General features: G+C 41.1%; 1 protein-coding gene across 44 annotated transcripts in view; it reads right to left on the reverse strand.

The window, feature by feature from the left end:
- Positions 1 to 290: 290 nt before the first annotated feature.
- The window catches only part of clasp2 (cytoplasmic linker associated protein 2), a 54,329-nt gene continuing 28,577 nt past the window's right edge, over positions 291 to 26,042 (reverse strand). For 4 of the 44 annotated variants that reach the window (XM_047150678.2, XM_053675184.1, XM_053675185.1 and 1 more), the window contains 32 exons: positions 24,561 to 24,706; positions 24,187 to 24,322; positions 23,234 to 23,304; positions 23,083 to 23,142; positions 22,924 to 23,001; positions 22,675 to 22,842; positions 21,503 to 21,543; positions 21,186 to 21,350; positions 20,864 to 20,884; positions 19,716 to 19,820; positions 18,367 to 18,393; positions 15,900 to 16,067; positions 15,556 to 15,597; positions 14,796 to 14,903; positions 13,654 to 13,716; positions 12,794 to 12,900; positions 12,671 to 12,694; positions 12,229 to 12,473; positions 11,794 to 11,857; positions 10,964 to 11,020; positions 9,346 to 9,509; positions 9,182 to 9,260; positions 7,845 to 7,988; positions 7,469 to 7,612; positions 6,320 to 6,426; positions 6,051 to 6,198; positions 5,185 to 5,389; positions 4,509 to 4,702; positions 4,277 to 4,405; positions 2,917 to 3,123; positions 1,893 to 2,009; positions 291 to 1,395 (listed from right to left, as the gene is read on the reverse strand). In XM_047150678.2, coding sequence (XP_047006634.2) covers positions 1,306 to 1,395; positions 1,893 to 2,009; positions 2,917 to 3,123; positions 4,277 to 4,405; positions 4,509 to 4,702; positions 5,185 to 5,389; positions 6,051 to 6,198; positions 6,320 to 6,426; positions 7,469 to 7,612; positions 7,845 to 7,988; positions 9,182 to 9,260; positions 9,346 to 9,509; positions 10,964 to 11,020; positions 11,794 to 11,857; positions 12,229 to 12,473; positions 12,671 to 12,694; positions 12,794 to 12,900; positions 13,654 to 13,716; positions 14,796 to 14,903; positions 15,556 to 15,597; positions 15,900 to 16,067; positions 18,367 to 18,393; positions 19,716 to 19,820; positions 20,864 to 20,884; positions 21,186 to 21,350; positions 21,503 to 21,543; positions 22,675 to 22,842; positions 22,924 to 23,001; positions 23,083 to 23,142; positions 23,234 to 23,304; positions 24,187 to 24,322; positions 24,561 to 24,706 — 3,624 coding nt within the window. In that variant the 3' untranslated portion in view covers positions 291 to 1,305. Of the gene's footprint in view, positions 1,396 to 1,892; positions 2,010 to 2,916; positions 3,124 to 4,276; positions 4,406 to 4,508; positions 4,703 to 5,184; positions 5,390 to 6,050; positions 6,199 to 6,319; positions 6,427 to 7,468; positions 7,613 to 7,844; positions 7,989 to 9,181; positions 9,261 to 9,345; positions 9,510 to 10,963; positions 11,021 to 11,793; positions 11,858 to 12,228; positions 12,477 to 12,670; positions 12,695 to 12,793; positions 12,901 to 13,653; positions 13,717 to 14,795; positions 14,904 to 15,555; positions 15,598 to 15,899; positions 16,068 to 18,366; positions 18,394 to 19,715; positions 19,821 to 20,863; positions 20,885 to 21,185; positions 21,351 to 21,502; positions 21,544 to 22,674; positions 22,843 to 22,923; positions 23,002 to 23,082; positions 23,143 to 23,233; positions 23,305 to 24,186; positions 24,323 to 24,560; positions 24,707 to 26,042 lie in introns of all 44 variants that reach the window. The other 40 variants (XM_053675167.1, XM_053675188.1, XM_053675175.1 and 37 more) reach the window with 36 other exon arrangements.

Genomic DNA, 26,042 nt, shown 5'->3' on the forward strand with positions numbered 1-26,042 from the left:
CACATGCTTTATTATATCAGTTTTTATTTTTTTTTTAAAATTTTATCCATCTATTGGTCCCTCAACCGTTAAGCTCTATGTACGGATTATATCCTGTCTCAACTGTAAACGAACTATAACAAAAGTGTTCGGCAAATGAATACAATCTAAAATAAACTTATAAATCTGTGTGCGTGTATGAAAGGGGACATTAACAGTCATTAAAGTAAGCATTTCCTGTAACCTTTACACAGAACTGAAGAGAAAAAGTAGCACGTGTAAATGAAGGTAAAACACTTTACTCATGTCTGTACATTTTTTATTTTCATTTTATTGTTAGCATAGCTTTAGAAATGCAGTGGGGAAAAACCAGAGGAAACAATTTCCTCACAGGGGAGAAAGAGAAACTACAGAAAGGAGAAAGACACACATCAGGTTTTTTTTCCATTTGAATGCGTAAATACATTTCTACAAATTTCCCATCGGAGAAGAAATGACACTATGCTACTTAAAAGAATCTACACGCCCTCCAAATAACACAAGATTTTTCCCCCGAATACTCCTGTTGTGTTATATAGATACATATTGCCTATGTATTCAAATGACATCTGGCGTCGCAAACCTTGGATGTGTGAGTGGGTCCCTGGACCTGTTAAAGTCCTACTGGAGACCAGATAAAAAGGGTTGGTTTTAATCATGACATGCAGATAGCCAAGCAAAGTATGCCATATAATAGAGCAAGCTGAACCAACCATTCAGTGTTATGAAGGGATACGACCATTAATAATCAATTGAGGAGCTGTAAGCACTGGTAATGAAATCTCTGCTCAGATTCTGTTGCATCTTGTAAATCTGAGTTTCCCTCAAAAGATCTTTGATCTTAATGAAATGATCTTGATATTGCAGAGTGACACCTAAAACTTTCCCCCTCTCTCCTTTATATCTCACTGCTGGGATTTTAACAGGTAAGTAAACTCTCACACACTCTCTCACACACACACACACACACACACACAGTTACCAGTCAACACACTCGACACAGCTTACTACAAGCACCACAATGAAAGTCGTGCTCATACGAAAAGAAGAAGAACTCGGTTTAACAGGAAGTGTTGGAGTCTGATCCACGCTGTCCCACATGGCTTCAGACTGTAGCTGGATGGTAGGGGAGGGGCAAAGGAAGGTGTCCAGCAGTGCAAGTCCATACTTGTGTGTGCGCGCATGTGTGTATCTGTAAGCTTGTGTAAGTTTATAGCGGTCTGAGTGTTTGTATCTGTGTTAAAAAGCCTGCTAGGGCTCCTGCCCTCAAAAGTCCTGTGGGACCAGCTACAGGCCTTGACCTCCCACATCTGACGACTGGTCACTGCCGCTGGATCCACTCTGAGCACGCTTTATATACAGATTCAACAGCTTCAGCTGCGAAGACAAAGAATTTATATTATTCTTATTCTTATCATCATCATCATCATCATCATCATCATCATCATCATCAGTTTTCTTTCAAATTCAATTTAGTGTTCGTTTATGGTTAGGGTTTGTTAGTTTCTACTAATTTTTTTTAAATTAATTTTTGGAAATATTTGAATATTCTTTATTTTATTTGTGGAGCTATTTATGTCTGAACCAGCATCCTTGCAACCACACAGTATCTATCAGTCTGCAATTAAAAACTACTTTATGTAGCTGAAGGTGAGAAGTCAAATACAACGAATGTTGGTGAACTGATTAAGGTTTCTCCGACATAATCTTTGTTCATTTGAGTTAGTTTCAAAGCCAGTGCTTGGTTCTGATTTAGCAGATTTTGACATTTCCGTTTGGAAGGTTTTATTTGGTAGGGAACATTTTTACAGTGTACAAAAGAGGGTATTCCCATAGCTGGAAAGAATGTGAAGAGGTGTATGTTCCCAGCTCACCTTGCTGCCAGACAGTTGGCTGAGGTAAGGTTTGAGATCCTCCCCGATGATGGCATAGATGGCAACAAGGCAGAACACGCAAGCTTTCCGTACACTGCTCTCAGAGTTATCATAACCCTATGTAGCACAGTAAAAGAAATATATTAAATCAATCACTTTTAAAAGCTGAAGAACAACCATGAAATCTACGATGGAGATGTGCATTTGGACACAGACACAGACACACAAAAAAAGACATGGGGCAGGTGTTTTTATACTCCCATACCAGCAGGAACACAGTGGCCATATATGAAGCTCAGGGGACCAAAAGAAAAATCAAAATCCAGACTGATAACATGGGTGTGTTTTGGGTGCGGTGCTGCAGTGTGTTTAATCTGTCTGGCGTAAACTGGACTTTATTCATTCACTGATGTACAAGAAGTGCTTTATTCTAGTCAATGTCACTGTGGTTTAAATAGATTATTTCTTTATATTTTGGTAAATAGAGTTAACTAAATTCATTAGACTAAAGCAGCGGTTCTTAACCTGGGGGTCACGGGAAAACCTTTAAGTTAAACTACTGTACACAGAGGTTCACAGAGAAGCCACTGGTGGATTTTTGGATATCCGTGGATACCAAGAACTGAGTGACATGGCGTTGAAAAAACTTCTCCCATTTGCATCAACCGAGCTCTCTGAGGCTGGTTTTTCAGCGCTGGTGAAACTGAAGAACAAGTATAGAGCCAGACTCTTGGTGCAAGATAGTTTGCATCTTTTCCTCAGTCCTGCTCAGCCACCACTAGACTGCCTCACATTCCTCTGTTCAAGCCCAACCAGTCACAAAACACTGTCATTCATAAAATTGGGTCGGACTCGCAAAAAGGTTAAGAACCGCTGGAGTATATCATGGGCAGGTATAAACTAGGGGGTAAGCAGTATCAGTCAACAGTCTTGCACACACACCTCTAAAAGAGGACTCTTGAGCACCACATACTACCTGTAAAGCAAAAACATCCTGCTTTGAATGTTACAAATGAATTCTTACCTGAATAAGTCCAGGGACAATCTCCGGGAGCATCTGGAGCAGACCTTCCTTAGGCAGTCGCTCAATTACTTTGGTGAGCATCTTGATGGCAGCCAGATTGATGGGATAGTCTGCAGACTGAATGATGGGACACAGCACCTTAATGCACTGCTCCGGGCTGATAGAACTTGCCAGCATGGCCGCTGCTTCTTCTGCTGCCCGGACCACCTATGCGCGCGCGCGCGCACACACACACACACACACAGTGTACATAAAATTAAAATAAAAATAAAACAAGTGAACATGCTGTGTCATATTGACTTCCTCTGACTATTTCAGTGGTCATTGTTCTCAGGTCAGGTGAGTTTAAACCCTTAAATATACAGTGTCTTAGGAAGTCAGTCTCTATTGTTTTTACTTCCTTTCCTGCTATTCATGATGTCTTCTTCAGGTAAGGAATCTTCTATTTAGAGCAAATCCCAAATGGCTTTACTGTTCACTTTCTTTGTGCATGCTGGAGCTGAATGCCCTACCGAGTGCCCTCATGAGAAGTGTAGAAAGACATTTGAGCTGTAGATCCAGAAAAGCGTGACTGCTTGTGTGTGTGTGTTTCTTTTACACTGTCTGTTAGATCTGTACTCAAACGCATTTTCAATACATAAACGTATCGTCATACCTGGCTATGTTTGGGTGTGTGGGCGGTCATGAAGTGAAAATATGCTCATCTTTATTTTCAGTACACAGTAAACCCTTGCATTTTGGGTGTGCACGCTGCTATGAAAACTCACTCTCTAATACTCCCCCCCCTAATTTTTTACAACTCCCCCTGCCCAAAAAAAAAAAAAAAAAAAAAAAAAAAAAAAAAAAGAGAAGAAAAAAAAAAAAAGAAGCCTGGATTCATTTCAAAATGGTTTAAAATCAAAACAAAAAGTTGTGTATGTAATGTGCAAGAATATTTTTTAAAAAATCTACATGGTGTCCCAAAAGTCTCCATACCAAGAGGAAAATAACACCTTTTAGCAAAAACATCTTCCAAAAATGTTCATACTTAAGTTTATATTACATATATTACATATTCTCAGATAGCCTTTGACAAAAGAAGAAAGTACTGATATCATTCTCATGGCTGGATCGGGGAAACTGTCGCAAGGCTGTGATGGACATGCAATTATACGCATAACACGAGTTTATCATGAGCGAGAGAGACGACTCAGTGCTCGATTACAAAGAAATCACGCAATCATGTAGAGGATGTTTTGTAAATATAAAGTTACATTTTGCCAAAAAAAAAGATAAGTGTTCATTTCCCCGATGTATGGAGACTTTTGGGACACCCTGTATATGATGTGAGGTGTGCTCATGGTGTGTTTGGAGGTCTGACCTCTTTGTGTGGGTCTTTGTGTGCTTCCAAGGTCTTCATAATGGTGAGCTCTGCATAGTTCTTAAAGCGCCAGGGCTGCCTGTTCAAAATCTCCTTCAGCACCCGCAGTGCCAGTGCACGAATCACATGCTGCACAAATGGCAGTACTTACCAACATAATTCAACTTCACTTTCTTTGCTGGCATTAATAAAATTGTGTGTGTGTGTGTATATATATATTCTCTGTGCATACCTCTCCATCCCCCAGGGTTTCCAGCAGCAGCAGGAGAATAGTTTTAAAATGTTCATCCCAGACATGCAACTGCGTTTCCCTGATCAGACGCATGAGTTCACAGAGCGCTGCCTTCCTCTCCTCCACCCGCTCGCTGTGATTGGACAGCTCCTTTAGCAGCTCCGCCACCACCTCGGACTGGTCCACACTGCTATCTGTTGACATCATTGTGCAGAACAGAATCAGAGCACAAGCTAAACTGTGCAATTATTAACAATAATTCTTTGGAGAACCCTAATTCAGATTTTTACCACTTACTTCTGTTTCTGGAGTTTAATTATTCAACTATAATCTTTACCTGCAAACATATTCTTTCTGCTGCATGTCACTCACACTTGCATAGGCAGCATTAAATCTAACCCATTTCACTGCATGGTGATGTTCAAGGACATAAGTGAGAACTTGGCTACCAGTATACAATAAAAGATCTTACAAAAAAAAAGTCTTCTGCTGCCCCGCAAACTCATGATCAAAATAGCGACAGTTAAACAAATGTACTTTAAACAAAAAGTATAAAACCACAGTGTTTGAATGTCAATGCAGGTAGGAGTTCACCCTTGGCAATTGTGCAGCCACGTGCTGCAGTCCAGTGAAACGCAGAATTACAGCACAAAACACACAATCTGGATTGTCTCACCATCTGTAAGGCTCTCGCCGTCTTGGTCCAGTGCATCTTTCAGGCTCTTACTAAAGGGGGAGGAGCCGAAGGAAGAATCTGAGTAACTACCTGGCTGATACTCCTTGCTGGGGCGGGGACTAGAGGAGAGGAGGGGCATGGTGTTCAGCAGAGACGTTTTGTTGTCCAGTGCTGTCCGACCCGTATCCGTAGTGTCAGCACCGCCCTACGCAGACACACAGACGTGCAAAAACATCCAAATTATTTCAAGCTAAGCACTCATCTGCCACTTCTGCAGCATGCGCATATATCCCCACAGAGAATTTCCCAGCTTTAATATTTCCTGATGTCTGTTTAATCCTCGTTTTGTATTTTAAACATTTACTCATTGAGCTTAAACACAACTGTCCTTAGCCTTTTATGAGAGAGTTTGAGCAAACAGGGTTTTTTTTTGTATTCTTCTAGGAAAATATATTGAAATTCTTGCCCATGGTAAATCACACATACACTACAAATGTAGTGGATAAAGATTAGGTTGAAAAATGCTGATGTTTCTTTAACAGAAAAGCATAGGGGTTAGAATATGTGACTGGAAAATAAACATGAACAACAGGGCTCAAAAATAATATGGGGGCTGAAGGAGGGGAGGGGACTCTGAACAGGACCAGTAATTTAATGTTTCCGTTCTTGTGTTCTAACAAAAATACCCTGTTTTCTGGTTTTTGTTCTTGTTCCTCTAACCAGTTCGAAGAGCTGGTGAACACCGAGGAGTCTCTGCCTTAAAGATCTGTAGCACATCCCTGCGATGGAACTAAAACATCAACTTCTAGCATGAGAGTTTTGCGGTCTAATCTGATGGCTCAGTACCCTTCCATCACTGCTATTACCTCTTCTCCGTCTCCCTCCCTTTTGCGAGGAGGTTCACTCATGTCCTCTTGGCTCCGCACACTGAAGTTCTGGATGGCTTGGGTAACACCACGGAGAGAGCTGTAGATCTCCTCCGAGTTCATATTCTCCGTGTCATAATCAAATGCACTGGACAAACAGAAGAAGGACTAGATCAGTGATTTGTACAGCTTACATATAAGAATGAGCAAGGTGTGCATTATCAGGGGATTGTGAGCTCTGTGTGTGTGTGTGTGTGTGTGTGTGTTACCTAGGGGAAGGCGTGTTCTGTGACGTGTTGGTCGGGGATGTTAGAGGACTAGACCAGTTGGCTGGTGACCTCGGTGTGTGTCGTGTCAGGGGGCTACCCACTGGGGCCTGCATGACACGTAAACAAGATTTAGGATTTTATTGTTACAGAAAATGTTAACACGGGACTAGAGCAACTACAAGCATGAGCTGAGGTTCAGAAAGCAGACATCCTGCACGGTTTAATGGCCATCTTTGCGTATGGTACAAAATGTTTAGTCATTGCAGTGTGTAAACAACTGTAGTCTGCTGGGATCAGTAGTTCTGACAGAAAATTGTTTACCACTACATGAGAGATATCCTACAGTCTATTAGCAGCTGTGCAGATTCTAATCTATAAAGTGTAAATCCTGATGAAAGTAGTGTCTAGCAGGATGACTTTCCCCCCCGCGGACAGGGCATGACGACTCACTGAGTATGAAAATGTAAATTATACACTACCGGTCAAAAGTTTAGACACATTTTTATTTTTTCCACATTTTGTAATAATAATAAAGTTATCAAAACTCTAGAGTAACACAAATGGAACTATGGGAATTATGTTGTGATAAAAATCCAAAATAAATAAAAAATAATTTAATATTTTAGCATCTTCAAAGTAGACACCCTTTTTGCCTAGAATTTCCAGAAGTGTATTCTTGGCATTTTCTCAACCGATTTCTTGAGGAATCTCCCTGAGATGCTTTATAAACAGGATTAAAGGAGTTCACACCTATGTTGGACACTTATTGGCTGCTTTTCGGAATATTTCACTCTGAGTCGTCCGTTTAAAACAATGTTTTTTTATAAATAAAATGTTAGTTTTCTAATGAAAGAAATGAATATTTTGGCACGATTATATTTTTGTCTACAACACCGATTTCAAAGATTTAATCACACACCTTCAGATCAAGAGGTTTTTATCATGAGAAACATTTCAGTCGAGTGTCCCCAAACTTTTGACCGGTAGTCTATGCTTTGGCCTGAATGAATCACTGACATTTTTTTCTAGATTAATCTTTGTGCTACATGTTTATTATTGTTGCTTTGAGAGATATTGTCTTCTATAATCCGTATGCAAATACACAGATCTGTATTTGAGAATTCATGCATGTGATGTTGTGTATCTTACTGGTGCTACGCCCCCAGTGTTGCGTAGGTGGTTCTGAAGGAGTTTGGTAGCCCCATCTTGGAAAGTTTTAGGTAGTGCACCAAGAAGCATGGTGAATTCCGGCGTATTCAACTGGAATAGCGCAATCAGCACAGACTGGGCTGCCTGGACCCAAGAAACACACAATTCTCCAGCAACTCAGAAAAACATTTCACACATTCTTGAGGCGATCAGCACCTGACCGTTTTCTGAATAAAAGCAAGTGTTAATGCTGTGAACGGTTCAAATGCTTTACCTGGGCTGCACTGTGATGCTTAAAAAGACTTAAAAGTGTGAACACAAGTCCACTCAAACATAACAGAAATATATATGAATATGAATAAACGTTTTCTCCTACCTTCCTGACATCGGAGCTCTTGGGTTCTGTGGTCCACGTGATGATGCGGGAGACTGCAAGTCTGGTCTCGCTGGAGTTCACAAAGTCCTGCGGCTCCATTTGCAGCGTCAGGGTCTCTATGTACTTCAAAATGGCCACCTTCACCTGGAAAGATCAGCCTCACATTACTACTAATCTAGATCACAGCCAATGTTTGCATTGCAAAAAAAAAACAATATAAGCCATATGGGGTGCTAATGTACAATAATGATTACATTACACAATTATCCTCACCTAATGAACAGACATCCGTATTACACCAGCACCATTTCTACAACACATTACAGACGATGTCCTACTACAATCCTGATATTCAGCAACACCCAGAGACAAAACAGAACATCTCTCGTACACGCGGAGTCATACATGCACAGCTACACAGCTCGAAAGGGCACCACAGGAAAGGAGAAATAAAACAATTAGCCACAAAAGGTGATGTGCAAGAGAGGGGGTTTTGGGGCACAGTGAGATCTTCGAGGTCCACTGAGTGATGCGAATAACTAAAACACTCAACAGTCTCCCTCACTAGTCTCCACACAGACTCAATTAAGTACGTTTTAGAAACTGACAAAGGCTCCATTTCAATTCGATTAGCGACTAGGATTGACTCGGTAACAAATTTAACAGCTATGATGTCATTAAGCTTTACTGCTTCCAACCTTCAGAGGAGGGGGTGGTACCCTGTTGGGAGCCAGTGAGCTATAGGATTGCTTCCCCTGTGTCTCACTGACCTGTACAGCTTGGTTCCACACTTGGATATGTTCCTGTAGTGTGCAAGCATGCCGCCGCTTTCTGAGGGGAAGCAATTCTATAGCCCCGCCCCCGTACTGGCAACAGCGCCTTTTCCCCGGCTTCGGAAAGAGAGAGGAGAGCATATCAATGATGGAAAGACCCATACAGAAGGGGGGGAGACGTGGAAGGAGCAGCTATGAGGAGAGGGGTAAGGTTAAAAATGGCAGTAAGAAAAAGATAAGAGGCAGAAAGAAGGGGGGGGGGACACATGGAGGACAGTGGAGTCGCAAACGGCATATGGTGGTTACGTAAACGTGTGTGAGGGGAATGAAACTGGTGTAATCTTGCGTCAAGCAGTGACCTCTTAGTTTGCATGAGAGTTGATGGAAGGGTTACAACCGCCTCACAGTGCTCACACAATTTTTAGTAAGAAACAACCTGACGAATACCTGAACTGAAGCCATCTAAAATAAAGTACGGCATTAAGCGTTAAGATTAACTGGACATGACTCAGAACATAACCAAGCCCTTGACGACGCACGGCCGCACCCAAAAGCAGCAATTACCTTTAAGTTGGGTGTCTGCGTCTGGTCTACGGTGAATCTCATGAGAATTGTGAACTGTAGATCATTAGGAAAAGACTCCCTAGAAAGACATGTAATACAGAGGGGGTTTAGTGCTAGAATTTTGTTACTTCTGGAAAAATGCTTACAATGCTTATCTTACAAACCTTGTGACGTCGAGGGCTTTCTGCACTTTGGCCTGCACAGAGCCGAGGAGGTCAGCACCCATCTTTTTCAGTAGCTGCGTAAGCAGCACGAACAGCCAGTCCTGAAGATCTGCCTTATGAACTATTATGAAGTCCACCAGTGTCTCCAGGAACATGCTAAACACCTACATAACACACATACACATGAAATCAACAAGCTGTATCGAGTCCATATACGGCCTTTAATATGTGCAAAAACGTTCGGCTTGTAGGGATGCACCGATTTGATCGGATATACAGGATATAGATAGACAACTTCTGAATGATGCCACACAGAACATTCACCGGAACATAGTGCGTGACTTAAAAGCAGGGATGTCCAATCTTATCCACAAAGGGCGGGTGTGGGTGCAGGTTTTTATTCCAACCAAACAGGAGCCACACCTGATTCCACTCATTTAAATCAGTTGATCTTGGCTTTCAGTAGACTCAGGCGTGGCTCCTGCTTGGTGCACCCACAACCTGCACCCACACCGGCCCTTTGTGGATAAGATTGGACACCCCTGCCCTAAAGCTATTAAACCTCGCACAACTTTGTAACAGAAGCTTGTAGAGAGCCTTTGATACTGAAATGACGTCAGTATCAGCTGATGAATAAAGTGCAATCAGTGCATCCCTATCAGCCGGTCCACATCCTAGATAGTTTTAGTAAACTAGTTCAAAGCTCCTACGAACAGTCCAACTCTTTTACACGTACAGTAATACATTAAGGAGTTTCAAGACTTTCTTACTATTAGTTGACAAAAGACAAAAGCATGCCATAGGTCAGCACAATCACCAATTATTGATATCACACAAATAAAAGCAATTAAAATGAAAGGCACAAGACATTTATTTAACATCATCTTCTGATTGGATAAGGGCAAGATGGCATGAACAGCAGGAGGGGATTGATGACATTAATGCCTTTTGTTAAAAAACCCTCCAACTCTCTTATTGATTAGTGTATTAGTTCCACAGCTTGTACTGTTAACACAGAACCCCAAACACATTTACTCAATAAATTAAGATTGTATTCTACCAAGCAGGCACCACATTTATTAAAGAAGCAGCCAAAACACACACACAGAAATTTAAGAAGACTTCAATACGATCGGCCATCTGACAGATTGCATGAAATTCTTCTGAACTTACTCTCTACAGTTCCACCCCAGGCAAAGGCATGAAGAGAGAGAGAGAAAAAAAAAACAAACACACAACAACAACAACAACAAACAAATCTAGTGAGTTTCCTTTTACATGCTTGAATGCATTATATATATATAAACACAAACTTCTGGCTTAACTCTGGACCTTAAATATTTTCATAGAGTAATAAAGTTTGTGGTCTTTTAAATGAATTATTACGAAGTCGAGCAGCAATTCAAGAGTTTTTTTGGCTGTTAAAGAGAGAAATAAATACAAAAGGAAAGAAGTAAGAAGAGAAGAAAGATTTTTTTTTTTAAAAATGGAAGAAAAGAGCGGAAATTTCTGTGCCAGATTATTTTGTAATCCAAGCACATTAGAGGAAGGGGGCTCCAGCTTTCCAGGCCCCTGAAGACAGGTCAGGCATGTGAATGTGCAGGAATGTGTATTGTACCTTAAAGGAGGCGGAACTGATACCGGATTCTGCCGTGCCGAAGCCTCTGGACTCACGCTGCAAATCAGAGAAAGGGTTGGACCCGAAGGCCATCAATCAGACTTACAGAGCTCTGGGCGATGACCTGGCCACCCAGCGCAAGGACAGCGTCCAAACAAGCTCAAGAAAAACGCCGCAGTTTGCAGGTGAGTAAGAAACCAACTCAAATGCCAAATTAGAAATGGAGAGTGTTAGTCTTTTCAAACGTGTCCATGTGTACATGACGGTATAACGACTGTGGACTTCAGGAAGAAGATGCATGTATTGTATATTAGAACGGTTTCCTTTTTAAATTCTTACTAACCACCACTTCATTTGTCCATCTAAACATTACGGCTTGATGCAACCAGGGAAAAAAAAAAAAAACTCAAATAGAAAATTGATCCATTATGGCTTAATTGGTAGAAATATTGTTTAATAATCCTGGTATTTGTGGAAATGTCTGCAAATACGTGCAAGCGAGCGAAGAAAAACAGATCCTGTCTGGATAGGTAGCAAGTTGCGTTGAATGAGAAGAGCGGAGCGTTCTAACTGGCAGTCAAGAGCAACAGACATCCACCCAAACCGTACAAAACCATGCTGTTAGCCAGTGGCCTCACCCTGAGAATTAGTGTGCAGAGCGCATGCCTCTCATGTCGAGAGTGCTGCTGCGTATGCGCGTGTGTATGTCGGAGTTAAAGGCTCTAGGTGAGGCAGAATCCGATATTTTATTCATACAAGGTTTCATGCATGGGTAATGTGTGTGCACGAAAGTAAAATGCGCCCAGCTAGAAGCGGCGTGCCGGTGGTACCTTGCTGTGTGGGTCTGCAAACATCCGGGTAAAAATCTCACACAACCTCTTGAGCTCGACCCGGCTGTAAAAAAAAACAAAAAAAACACACAAACAAACAAATGAAAAAAAGAAAGGAAAAAAAAAAAGAGATTTAATTAAACTCGAAACTTGAAGACATACACACAAACACACAGCAAGTGACTTCTGTTCTGGTCACAAGATTCCTTCACTGAAAGTGCAACAATAATAATGATTTTTCCAACAAGAAACCTCATGTTATTAACATACACAAATTCGAGTGACACTTTGCCTGTTCATCAAGTTCATCTTTGGCGTAGCTGTATGATCAAACTCACATCTGGTAGAAGCTAAATAGGGTCTTGGAACTACAACTGAGCAACAAAAACACTCCAAACGATCCTCGAGGGATCGGTGTATGTATCTGTGTGGTACCTGAGAGCACGCTGGTTCTTCAACAGAGCCTGTAATCCCATCAGCCCTTCTTTCCTCTCAGACCAGTTGGCCGAGGCACAGCGGTTAAGCACTTCAGCCACGTCCTCAGCCTGACGCATGTACGTGGGGATACTGCCGTTGCGCGAGCTATACGAACGTTCCGAGCAAGCACTCGACGCGTCGCTGTTGGCATCGTCATCAGAATACATGCCGTAGGTCTCGTACCGCCGCCGAGCCGGTTTCTTCTGCTTATGAAAATAGAAAGAAAAACAAAAACAAAGAATACATAGGAGAGCTTTGGAATAAGTGAAAAAAAACCCCAGCTCAAACAGAAGCATGTCGGAAATCTTTAAGGGAGTATTAAAGGAATTAAGAGACAAACAGACAGTGAGACAATAAACCTGTAAGTGCAACAGACAGAAAAACAGGCTGAAAGACTGACCTTGCTCCGCGTATCTCCTAACAGCTGGCAGCGTTAACAGAATCGGTTATTATACGATGGTTAGCAAAGAGTTAAGCACAGAATCACAGACACAGACAGATTCGTATAAATGAAGTTATTTACCAGTGCATCAGCGAGGGCCTCCTCTACGTCTGACCCTGTATTCAACACTCTCATGGCACTGACAGAGGAAGAGAGACGACTCGACTGAGAGATTCCCAAACCTGAACCTAAAAACACACAGTGCACACGTTATAACACACATGCCAGTTTACTTTACATATAGAAACACACATTCGGAGGGGGAGGGCATCAGACCCAATTTAAAACAATAACCCATTACCATACATGGTTGAAGAAAAGAAAAATAAAAAGTACCACCACTGAAATACTAAACAACAACAACAAGAACAACGAAAACATTAAGTAAATTAAATACAAAAAGAAAATGTGGGTTAGAATGCAGGAAGAAAAATCACTGATGATGACCAATTGGAAATATATGTTGAACTAATAAAATCTAATTTGACAGCAAAAAGCTTCAAATGCAGAAGACTCACAGATGATCTCTCTACCTTCCAGCTCCTGGCTAAATCTCCCTGATTTGCTTCTAAAAAGTGCCACATAAAGGCATACTTTTAATATCGTTAAAAGTTCCGAGACCTGTAATAAATCATATAAGCTGCAGGGCTATACAAATTACAAACCACTCCTTTAATTTTTCTCATTCTGATCTTCAGTGAATTCATCACTTGTGTCTGTTCCCACATTTGTGGCTGTTTGCTGGAGAGTTGTTTTGTTTTTTAAGATGGGAAGAAACAGTTGTTATGGAAGCTAAACATAAAGCATGCAGTCCAATGGAGGCTGAACTGAAGAAAAAAAAAAAAAAAAAAGCATGACTGGGATGAACAAATGAGAAGAAAACGACGCATATGTATTTTGCGTTTAAATAAGGACTGGGCAGGCTGCGGGTCATAGTTCACCTGCTGCCCCAAAGGCATCAGAGGCATGAAGAGTACCAGTAGAGCGAGAGTAGTGTCGTGAAGCTGTAAACACACACACACACATACACACAACACGCATAACTAAGTCAGTGTGTTAGAGCCCACTACAGAAACCCCAGGTGACTGAACCTTCACCAAAACACCAACTTTGTGACCCACACTTTCAGACTCAAAGGTTAAAGTCCAGTTCTGCTTGTATGACCAGCTTCTCTATTCTACCCTACAGGAGAATTCCACCGTGAGTCGGATGTCTATCATCAATCAGGACTCTGTAATTAAAAGTTAGGAAACTTTTGGGACACTACAACAAAACAAATTTAAATCCTGAAAGAGGGCAATATTACCTCAAACCTATTCTGGACTTTATGCACTTTTTGTTTTGTGATAGTTATGTAATGATGTAAGATTTTCTTCAGACATCTAAAGGAAGAAAAATTTACAACTGCAAGTAGTCACAATTTTTATGCATTATAAAAATTGACCTTTAAGCATCTTAATATACAACATCCTATTATAAAGACCATATGTATTCGTATTATTGAGACCATTCGTATTCGTATTTATATTATTTAGACCATACGTATTTGTATTTATATTATTGAGACCATACGTATTCGTATTATTGAGACCATATTGTATTTGTATAACACCCTGCCATTTGCGGTCTTCAGATTTTTTTATTCTAAACCTTTTTCTCTAGTGAGCTGTGCAGAAAACACCAACTTGTAGCAAAAACTATCAGCATGAAACAAAGGAAACCTTGAAAAGCAACAAGCAATGATATCTTCTGCATGATTGTGATCCTTCTGAATCACATCACCTGATACAAACCACATACGGTTTTATTCGCAGTGATTTCTTTCACTGTACAAAAGCAAGTTTTTCAACTCCAGGCACCATCATTTAACATCATGGGCCATGGGGTTTGATTAAGAAAAGCATGTGAGGAAAAACAAGCCAAGTTCTGGAAACTACCATGGGGCCTTGCAAAGAGTAGCGCACATGCACAAAAGTATTAAAAATATCAAGATGTCTGATGTTTTTTTGTTTTGTTTTTTACCCCGTGAAGCCACAGCTGTGTGTGAATGGTTCAGTCTGCAGCAATGGCTGTGGCTACTCACCAAGCGGCGTGAAGGAGCGCACAGGGCTGGTGTCTCTGCTGCTCTCTCGACTGGCCTCACGACTGCAGCCCTGACTCACACTAGGCCGCGGTATACGACTACCCCGCGCTGACCCACCCCAAGAAAAAGGGACAGAAATAAGAAAGGACAAATAGGAAATAGAGGAAAACCATGAAAGACACACACAGAGCCATAAATAACACGAAAAGACAAAGGAAGGGGACAAGGGAGGATAAGAGAGAAAGAACAAGCTTAACATACAAAATAGTAGAGCAATGAACGGAGCAAGAGACTAGTCACAAATAGGGGTCCTAATTTAAAACCTTGACGAACCCCATAGAAAATATCTATAGTGCATTTTTATTTTACATATAAATGGATATTACAAAAAACATTAAATTGTTTGTATATCCAGCAATTCAGGCACTAAACCAGAAGTGAACATCTTGCAGAAACAAAGATTCCACAGAAAGAAGGATAAGAAGTTAGAGATAAAGAGTATTAAAGATACTGATCTCTAGTTTACTCTCGTGAACTGTAGCGTAAAACTTCACAGCTTTTTACTTGCATCTACATTCCTGTGCAATTCAGCACTCTGAATTAGCTGAGCAGATTAACACAGGAGCAAGTCCTGTCTGTGCAAGCAGGCCAAAGCAGCACAATCAGCACTATATACCACTGCAGGTCCGGTCAGTGCGGAGACAGACGGATGCGTTATCGTAAATGCGATGAATTAAGGAAAGAAGCGCAGAAAGCATACCTCCTTTTGCTCCGTTGTAGATGTGGCTGACGTTCGACGGTGCTTTGATCAAAAAAGCAGATTTTAAGACGAGTAAGAATACGATTGGCTGTAAGCGACACCCACCCCAACAACACAGCAAGAAAAAAAGAAAAAAATAACAACAACTGATTGACTTTGTAGGCTGCAAAAACACGTGGCGCTGTAAGAGTACAAATGACAAACAGCAGCTGGGAGAATTTTTCATTTTTTTATTAAAATCAATCAAAAATGAGAAGTGGTGAATTCCAAAAGTGAGTTCTTTTCAGCACCACAAATATAGAGCCACATACAGACAGAAACGAGGTCGAGAGGCTGGTGCTTACCCACGGACAGGCGGGTGGGGCTTGAATCTCGGCTGCAGCCCTGACTGCGTGGGATTCTGCTGCGCCGCTGGGAGCCTGGAGCAGCACTCACCCGCTGGGCGCCTGTACTCAGTGTGCTCAAAGCTGTGCTGGCCAACACACGGCCCGGCGAGCCAGACCGAGAACCCGCTGAAGGGAGAGGAGACAGGAGAGAGGATTGTAAAACAGATTCAAACCGGCCTACGTTAGAGGAATACTCCACAGCTTTTTCAACCTAGTCTCTATATACCACATATATATTTAACATACACTCACCATCCACTTTATTAGGAACACCTGTATATTTATGCCTGTTCAGCCAATCATGTTACACCAGTGAAATGGATGAAAACCATGCTGATAAAATGTCAAGAGCTTCAGTTAATAGTTAATGACCAAACTTCAGAATGGGGAAAATGTGATCTCTGACATTGGCCAGGGTTGTTGGTGCCACATGTGCCGGTTCGAGTATTTCAGAAACGGCTGATCATCTCGGACTTACACACACACACACACACACGCATACAAAACAGTCTCCAGATTTTACACAATGGTGTGAAAGACAAAAAACCATCCAGTGACTGGTGGTTCTGCAGACATAAATGCCTCACAGACTGAAAAAACACCTAGTCTTTTTCCAAATCTTTAACGGTCCAGTTCCAGTGATCCTGTGCCCACTGTAGCCTGGAGTCCTGTTCTTGGCTGACAGAAGAGAAACCCAACCTGGTCTTCTGCTGTTGTAGCACATCCACCTGATGGTTCATCACATGGTGCGTTCTTAGACGCTTTTCTTCTCACCGGGGTTGTAAATAGTGGTTATTTGAGTAACTGAAGCAAATCATGTCATCGAGAACCAGTCTAGTCATTCTCCCTGGATGTTTTATATTAGTCGCACCATTCTGTGTGAACTCTAGACACTGTTGTGTGTGAAAATCCCAGGAGAGCAACAGTTTCTGAAATAGCATGTCAGGTAACAACCATGCCACAGTCAAAGTCACCGAAATAACATTTCTTCCCTCATTCTGACATTCGATATGAACATTAACTGAACTGAACGTGTATCTGCAGGATTTTATGAATTGCGCTGCTGCCACATAATTCACTGACTGGCTAAATGCAGGAATGAGCTAATAAAGTGGATGGTGAGAGTATATTTTGAATTCTTTTCTCATGTGTTATGTGATCGTGTGTGGTTAATAGACAGATATTAGGTTGAAAAAACACTGGAACCTTCCTTTAGTATTTTCAATAAAACCAGCATATATAGAACAAACACACACTACTTGAACTGACGAACAGCACAAAGAGAGGAACCGACAGTCACAACAGTAAGTATCATTGAAAGCCAAAGTTAACTATATCAGTATTTTTATGATCTAGGATGGAGCTCACACAACAATAATCCACTCACAGATACAAGAGGGGGGAAAAAAAATAATAAAAAAATGTAAAAAAAATTTATATGCAGTGTCAAACATAAAAATGAGATGTGGCCAGTGCAAAGCAGAATTCATTTCTAATACTAATGAATACACAAACATTGACCAGCTCCTCCAGACTTTTCTCTGTAACGCCACACACGTTCCCATCAGAAATTATTTGTATTCAGTTAGTCGTTAAAAGACTAGTTCAACCAGAAATGTTTATAAACTTGGTAAAACACCTCTAAGGCAACCAGAGCAAGCCAAGCAGAGAAGCTGTACACTGTACGTGCAGCACCTAGTGTGGGGATGGACAGTAAAGTCCATGTGTCTCCATCAACCACGAAGCTAAAACAGGGTGGATCCCAGTGGAAGGTGTGTAAAGGGGCAAGTTTTGTGACACAGGTAAAATATGTAAAATATATGTGGATATTCTTACCACCAACTGTGCTAGTAGACTGTTATCCTGATCCAAAATGGGCCAAAATCATAGGGAGGGAAGGAGCCATGAGGCCCATTATGTAGGAGGAGGAGCACATTAAAACGAAGCAATGCATTATGGGCTAAAAACATGCACATAACTTGAGCAATCCAATGTACGCGGCTTATGCGTGAACTAAAATATAAGGCTGGAAATCAAAAGAGCAATGTCAGGAGCGCACACAGAATCCGAAAGCTGCCGAACAGCACAGAAAGATGATGAAAGAAGATGAAATCCCTATCATACACACTCTCACACTTTATGAGTCACTACTTCACTGGTTTATGCCTCCCTTTAATACAAAATTCTTTAATGCCTCCCTTGAAGTCAATGATGCCTCATACACATACATATTAATGTGTGAGACTGCAGGAGTGTGTTTGGCTCTCAATTGTCCTGCAGGCAGAAATGGACTCATACCAAGACACCCAAGTGAATACCACACAGCATGCATGTACACACTCTCTCTCGCGCGCGCGCACACACACACACGCTCTCACTCACTCGCACACACTAACACACTCGCCGACACGTCAAACAAGGGTACCTGGCGTGCAATCAGAATCGTCGGAACCTAGAGGCACAGAAACAGTTGGAAGGAGCCGTGTGTTACATCCCGAGAGCAGGATGGTTCCATAGACACACACACACACACACACACACACACACACTGTGCTCTTGGACAGACAGTGCATGCTACAGCAAGCTGTGTGCACATATATGTTGTATACACTTGTATGGGTTGCTTTAAAAGTCTATTCATTACTTGAATGTGCATAGTATGATTGTGATCTCCTTTAAGAAATAATTTAAATGAGGTACGTGTTGTCCATTTTGTATTTAATGACTTCGCACAGGTTGTTGACGAGTGTATCAGGATGAGCAGTGTTCATGGGTTGTTGTTTTTTTTAAACATGACTGAGCATCAAGCAACATCTGAATTCAGATTTTCTTAATTCCATGCTATTTAGGGATGATTTCAGTAAAGCGACCAAAAAATAAAAATGAAAAAAATTCAAAAGATGGATTGAAGTGAATTCCTCAAACCAATCCTACAGTGCTAGATGTGCGTTATCCCTGGAAACCTGTCCCCAGACTCTCACCGCCTTAGTGTGCTTTCACATACCCAGCGTTTCATTCGTTTGAATTGAACTCTGGTGCGATTGCCTCTTTGGTGTGGTTTGTTTGTGCAGGTCAGAACACACCAATCCCAACTGGGTGCAGGCAGAAATGACTCGTTTAAAATAAGGAACGAAATGACTACTTTATAAAATAATTAAAGAAATGACTAGTTTAAAATATTTTATGTATTGCATCCACCATTTGTTTTCTCTTTTTATTGGTCAGGTCAAATCTCCAGAACACATCGGTTTTGAACAGCACTTAGCACTGTGCTTTGGCAGTTTCCTTCTCGTGGCTCTTTTTAGCAGCTCACACATAAATAAAAATCCTATGTTCTACGCGCTTAGGTAGCAGTCATCACTCCTGTCCACAAGAGACAAGCTGCAAACTGCAGGAGAGGCTTGTCACTCGCTAGTGTGAAACAGGCCAACTAAGGCAGACTTTCAAGGTAGGTGGATCTCATTAAGTGGATCCAATTAACAGTGTAATCGCTGTGCTGAGAAGGGTGAATATTATCTGGTGGGCATAAGACGATCCCTCTCCACTGACAAATGAGGTAGAGTATAGCTGACAATCTCCCAACTTCATTCGGTAGTTGATCATCAGCAAAGTGCAACCATATGTTCCCTGGTAACACGGACAATGTCCGTCAAAAATTGATCGGTGTACTGAATAAACTCACATACACACATGTGGAAGAGTGATCAGAAGTGTGCACATGTTCATGCACATGTTTGAGTGTTTCTTTGATAGTGTGCCTGTGCAAACACTTACGCTGTGACTGAGATACCATCTTTGTTCGGCTCCGGGCCCTCGAGTCCACCTGACTGCTGCTAATTCCTGATGGAGTTGACAACGGCTGCTTAGTACGTAGTCGGCCTGAAAATGCACGAAACACATTTACGTCTCAAAGCCATCAGTCTGTGACAGAATCCAACCAATACATACACATCTCTTTAAAATCACTCGAGCATCACTCATCCTGCAATATACACGTCTAAAAATCAGCGCTGTCATTTTGCCATCGTGCTATTTATGTTATGTTAATGTGCCATTTGCTAACATTGTGATGAGAATTTTAAATGCACGCTACTGAACATCGATGGGTAACTGTAATTACCCCGGGACTAGAGACTGACACCACCCTCAACAGAATGCTTTTCACAACGCACTAACAAACACTAACAAACACAAAGGAATTACTAGGCACTAGCACAGCAGCAAGTCAAAGCCATAAAAATGTTTCGTTTTGGGTCAAATCAACCCGACTAAATAATTCTGGTTAATCACGATCAACTACACAAAATGATGCAATCAATTCATTCACTATTTAAACCCTTTGACAGTCATTTGCTGGCAGCCAGATAAATCTAGAGTTAGAGAAACAGGTTAACTGACAATTAGCACCAAGCTTGAGTAGGCAGACTGAAGAAAGCATTAGAGAAAAAAAAGATGAATGGGAATGGAGGACTTCCAGATCAAGCAGCTGAGTGTAATTCACAATCTCAATTACAGTCTGCAGTACCGCTCCTCTCCAGCAGGGTGCAGCAACATCTCAGCACAAACAAGAAACACAAGGAGAGGAGGATCATGGTACAGTGATATGGATTCGCACCAGAATGCTGCTGGACTAATGTGACACAGAGGTCCAACTAGAACCGTAATGTCTTCCATTAGAAACAGATTGTGAACTTCTGTGTGTTTTATGCATGTGTGTGTCTCCTAATCAATCAGACTGTACATGGAGGTGAGGAAGATCTGTCCACCAAAAAAAGCAGGAGAACATGAGGACATGAATGTCAAAAGTGTGAAACAGGTGAACACCACAAAGAGAGACAAAAAAGAAGAAAAAAAAAAAAAGAATGTAAGAACAGATAAGCTAAAGCAGATGGCAGGACAGGACGTCTACGATATGATCTTACCATCCTTATCAGAGGCATCATCTTTAAGCCAGAGAAGAGAAAGAGGAGCACAGCAAAACAGTTAGAGAGCAGAGTGTATGCGTGCACACACACACACACACACACACACAGTTCAGAAACATGCATACACACCACTTTAAAGAAGACGGACATACTTCAAATTACTTAACTCCAAGTAAGGGACTAAACTGAAGAACATATTCCCAGAGAGAGAGAAAGGAGAGATGTGCGAGTTTGTGAAGAAGGAGAGAGGGTGTTTCAGCTTTCAGAGGTCCAAGTATTGGGTGAGTCCTAATAAGAGTGTGTGTTTCTGAGCAGGTACCTAGTGAGGCGTAGGTGCCTGGGGGTAAAGCTGTAGTGAGGCGGCCGGCTCCTCCTGCCTGTCCACTGTGTCTGGCCTTCGCGCTGGCAGCTGCGTTTACATCCACATCGCTCCGAGATCGCTGCAGGGAACCTGGTGAGCCTGATGACTTAGAGCTGGCTGGAACTGAGGAACAAGCACATAAAAACATTTTTTAAAAAACAACAACATACCTTCATAAAACAGCAGTTACTCGTATGATCTACTCCCAAACTGTATTCAAGTTTTAAATGAAAAATGAGATAACCGTTTGTATTCCCATACAGAGAGACACTCACCTCTGCCTGGAGCAGCTGACCATTTTGAAGTCAAAGGCCGACTAAAAAAACCCAAAAAAAACAATCAATCATAATTTATCAGATAAAACATATCTTTTGCTACTGGTGGATAAAGTCCATACAGGATTTCACAAAGATTTTTTGTGATTGTTCTGGCCAAAAATGCTTGATTTAGCTGCAGCTTTTAAAAAAAAAAAAAAAAAATTTGCAAGAGTTTTTTGGGCTTATTTTTTGGCAGAAAACGAGCTGAATTGGCAAAATTGCAATTGCATGAAATAGTTCTGCACGGTCTATCGCAGTGATGTTTGTTGGTAAAAGAAACCTTTTAGCTGTTCTCATGTTCGACGCACGTGAATCCAAGAGGGCTTTGGTGGAACACGTGTTGTGAGGCCGTCGCATGACATGTCCCTAATCTGCTGAAAATCTTCAATAATTCTGAAAAGTTGCATGATCCTCCATATATTGTAGAGCTTTCTCGATTTTGCATTCATTTCTGCGATCGCAAAATCCTCGCAAAATCATCCCTTCCATTATTGGAATAGCAGATTCTCAATAGTTGCCTTTTCCATTGGCCATAAGTCTGATAACCAATGATTGCAGGTGTGTGTTATTAGGTTCCTGCTTACAACTACCACATCAAGTAACATACGATACCATATAAAAACAAACAAAAAACGGAGTACAACTATAAAATAAATAATTTGTTACAAAATGTGCCATGATGAACAACAATTTTACACAATAACTGCATGAACAAACAGAAAAACTTATTTAGTGATCATTAAGGAGGAAATTATTCCTTACAATTATGTTCTCATAACATCACATTTTCACCATTAGTTAAATTAAAATGCTAACTTTATTTGAGTATCATGAGGCTCTTTCATTATCGTCACTAGCTGAAACGTGATATCCTCATGTCTAATGCGTCAGTGATTGTGTTGTAACAAATATATGCTAGTTGACCAAATGATTGTCCAGATAAAAGAACAAAAGTTCATTCAAGCACATGTGTTCTTGAGCAATTTAATGGTACTTTTACTGTTCTCACTGCGTCAACTTTCTCTCAAATTACTGGAAAAATAATCCCCAATTTCAGCTCGTCTCTCTTTAGGTCAGTTTTGAAAATGTGATAAGTTTGGCGAAGTGTCCAATGTGTGTGTGCTTCTTACTTGAGACTTTCCTGCGAGCTGGAGGAGGAACGATCCGACTGTGGAAGCGATGCCACGCTGCCCGAGCTCTTTAGACACGACTGAAGGGTCTTTTGATAGGACGATTCTAACGAGTTATACAGAGACTCCGCCTCCACGGGGAAATGTGACCGCAGCCCCCAGTAGGCCCTGAGAGACAGGTCGATTTTTCTACATTAATCCAAACTCAGGAAATGTGGATCATTTACAGTCCATTGAAGTTACCCATACTTTCTGGCCTCCACACGAGCCTCTGAGTCAGCATCTCTGATTCCCTTCTTTATGCTGTCCACCAAAACTGCTGTATGCCTGAGACAGAGAGAGAACATAAGGAAGTACTATAGAAACTTGAAAAAAAAAAAATCCCTTTAGTTCCTCTTTTCTTCATACTTCTCCAGAGAGTGTGTCTGCCATTCCTGCAGCAGCAGATCCAAGAACACATAACAGCGTCTAAAGGGGGAGTGAGAGAGTCAGTAATGAGATAATTGCACATGATTAGTGTTTAGCACATGATTGGTATCGAGTGGTGCCGCTGCCTCACCTCCTTACAGCCACAGCTTTTGATGTGCAGTTTCCTGTGATGAGAGGAATCAGCCGTGGCACGTGCGTGTGCTGCCAACAAAATATGCAAATAGTCAAACTCCATCAAATCCTACAACAAAACTACTGTATGCTTGGCTGTTTTCATTTATCTGTAGTTACTGTATATGCTACAACATTTTCTATTTTTTGCTGTACGTTTTCCTTTATATTTTCCTCATAGATAACGTAATGTTTGTATTTGCTCTACTAATTCTTTCATGTTGTCTTTGGGCAAGATAAAAATCCTTAAATTATTTTATACCCCAGTGCTGCTGAATTCCCAAGTCTGATTGGTGAGAAGGTGTTGACTAATATTCTATAAAAGCATGTCTGGCAATAGTGTCAGCTGTAATCAATCACAGGTTATATGAATGCACTCGTTTGAAAAGTTATGGCTTCTATAACAACAACTAATTCAAATGGACCTATATGGTGGATGCTCCATATAACCCAAGCTTAACAACAGGTATTTGTTTAACATCGATGGAAGGAGACATTGGTATCAGCAATTTGTAAGTATTCCACTAAGGCGTGTTGTGTTTTCCAGTTTCTCGATAATGTGACAAGCTGCATTTTGTTGTTGTTGTTGACTTCACTTCAAGATAGAGGAAACAAAGAAAGGCTTTATATCTGTCATAAAGTGATAGCAGGAACTAACTTGTCTCACGGATATTTCACAACTTTAAATGTAACTACAAAAACGGTTTTAAGAATCATTTTTTTTGTGGTAAAAGATGAATAAAACATATCTGGAGGTGCTGCTATTGGAAAATAACAACTTTAGGGTGGCAGCAGTGCTCCGTTTCATGTCGAGCCGCATCATAAGAGTGGTGTTTTATTTCTTGCATATTAAATGAACTCGCACACTTATCAAACACATGTTTACACCCATTAATACTGGGGGTTCCTCACCCGTATAATGATGCGAATTGCTGCTGTGCCAGAAGTCGCCATTACTTTTGCACAGTTGGGAATAAGATTAAACAACACAGGAACGATGGCCTCTGCTCCATGGTCAAACCTATTCCCCAACACTGTGGATAAGTGCCTACAGACAAACAACAACAAAAATATTTACACACAACAAAAAAGTGTGCAGACACAAACATACCTGACAAATCATGAATGAAAGAAAAAAATAAATAATAATAATTTAGTGCAATCAATTGCACTTCCTTATGCTGTCACTTATTTCCAACCCCTTAATTAGCTGATTAAGCGAAACATGATCAACAGGCTGAGTAGAGCGGCCGCACTGAAATAAAGCCTTTCTGTTGGTAACTCACGCCACAGTGATGCAGGCCTCTCGCACCACCTGCGATCGCAGGTCTTTCGCTGAAATCTTAAACGCTCCGTCCAGCAGGCGCAGGTGCTGGTAGAAACAGTCATAGTTTTTTGCCCCTGCAACCAGCAGAGATCGGACCTTCTTCAACTGAAATGAAATGAGAGTTCAGTTAACATGCAAGTCCAATCATAGTAGACACTTGGGTTTCTATAGAAACAGCTAATGTGAAAATGTGGCCCAATTGTAGAATGTTTGGCATTGTTGCAGCAAACAGAGTAATGATTTCAGTCAGTACTACAACCTTCTGGGAAATCTGAAACTTATACCATACTTAAGATTTTCTCATGGAAAACAATACGGTGTGGAAAACGTCCTCACGTCTCACCTGCTTTTGTTCTGGACCATACTGAAGAAACTACCTTACACTGTAGATTACACTACAATTAGCAGATTCAATAATACCCAGGAAAGATTGAAATCTTTAACATTCAATGGAAAGGGAGCGCACAGACAAATCATTCATAATCATAAACACAGAGCACCGGCACTGAAATTCTCATAGGCCCCATTTACACCCAGCTTTAATGGTCACATGTGATCTGAAGGGAATCTCAAGTGGTGCAACTCTAAGGTTATAGTCCATCATCAAGAGCTAGAGAGTTTTTAACCTTTACTCTCCCGAATTTAGTACATTCGTAGCTGTCATGATCAGGGACAGAGGTAGCTTATAGAGTGAGAATTGCCAATGAAAGCATTAGGAGGTAAAAGGCTAAAAGCCTGCATGTAATTATAAGATGACCTGGTGATGTTGCATTTACACCTGGATTGTCCTGGTATGTATATATTTTAACATGTCATACAGACTGTGCTTATACTTGCCCGAGATTCTGATTACAATGCAAGACAGACATCTTCTGGAGGTGCACTGCCTGATCTGATCCCGTTACAATCACTGTGTGTGCGCACATGTGTGCGCGCGCTTACTGCGGCTGAGCATGGATATTCAAATACCTGGTTAACCATTTAGGGTGCCAGTATTAGTGAAATAATGATTTAGTTATTTTGTTATGCTAAACATTCACAACGTCAGTGAGAAAATATGAAGAAAAAAACCCCCAAAACCTAAAAACTGAAAAACTGTCAATATTCTGACACATATAGCAACAGTATCATGGTTAGAAGTGTGCATCAGGACCGAAAAAGTCATGGTAGCAGACGGTTTTTACTGGATGAAACACAGGATAATCGATACCTTAGAAATCTATAAAACAGACACAGATCAGGTACCAAGGGTTTGCAGATTAAGCCCATTTCACACCAGTGGGGACGCTGCATGCATGACTCATTGCAACTGTTCGCTTCCATTTTAAGATGGACGCTGCATTCTTCATTTCTGTTTTGTTCATTGGTTTAGTAAAGAACTTGCATATATTTATATTGAGCAGAAGATTATAAACATGCATTGCCAATTTCATCACAAACT

This window comes from Ictalurus punctatus, chromosome 24, assembly GCF_001660625.3.
Source record: "Ictalurus punctatus breed USDA103 chromosome 24, Coco_2.0, whole genome shotgun sequence".
Lineage (NCBI taxonomy): Eukaryota > Metazoa > Chordata > Actinopteri > Siluriformes > Ictaluridae > Ictalurus > Ictalurus punctatus.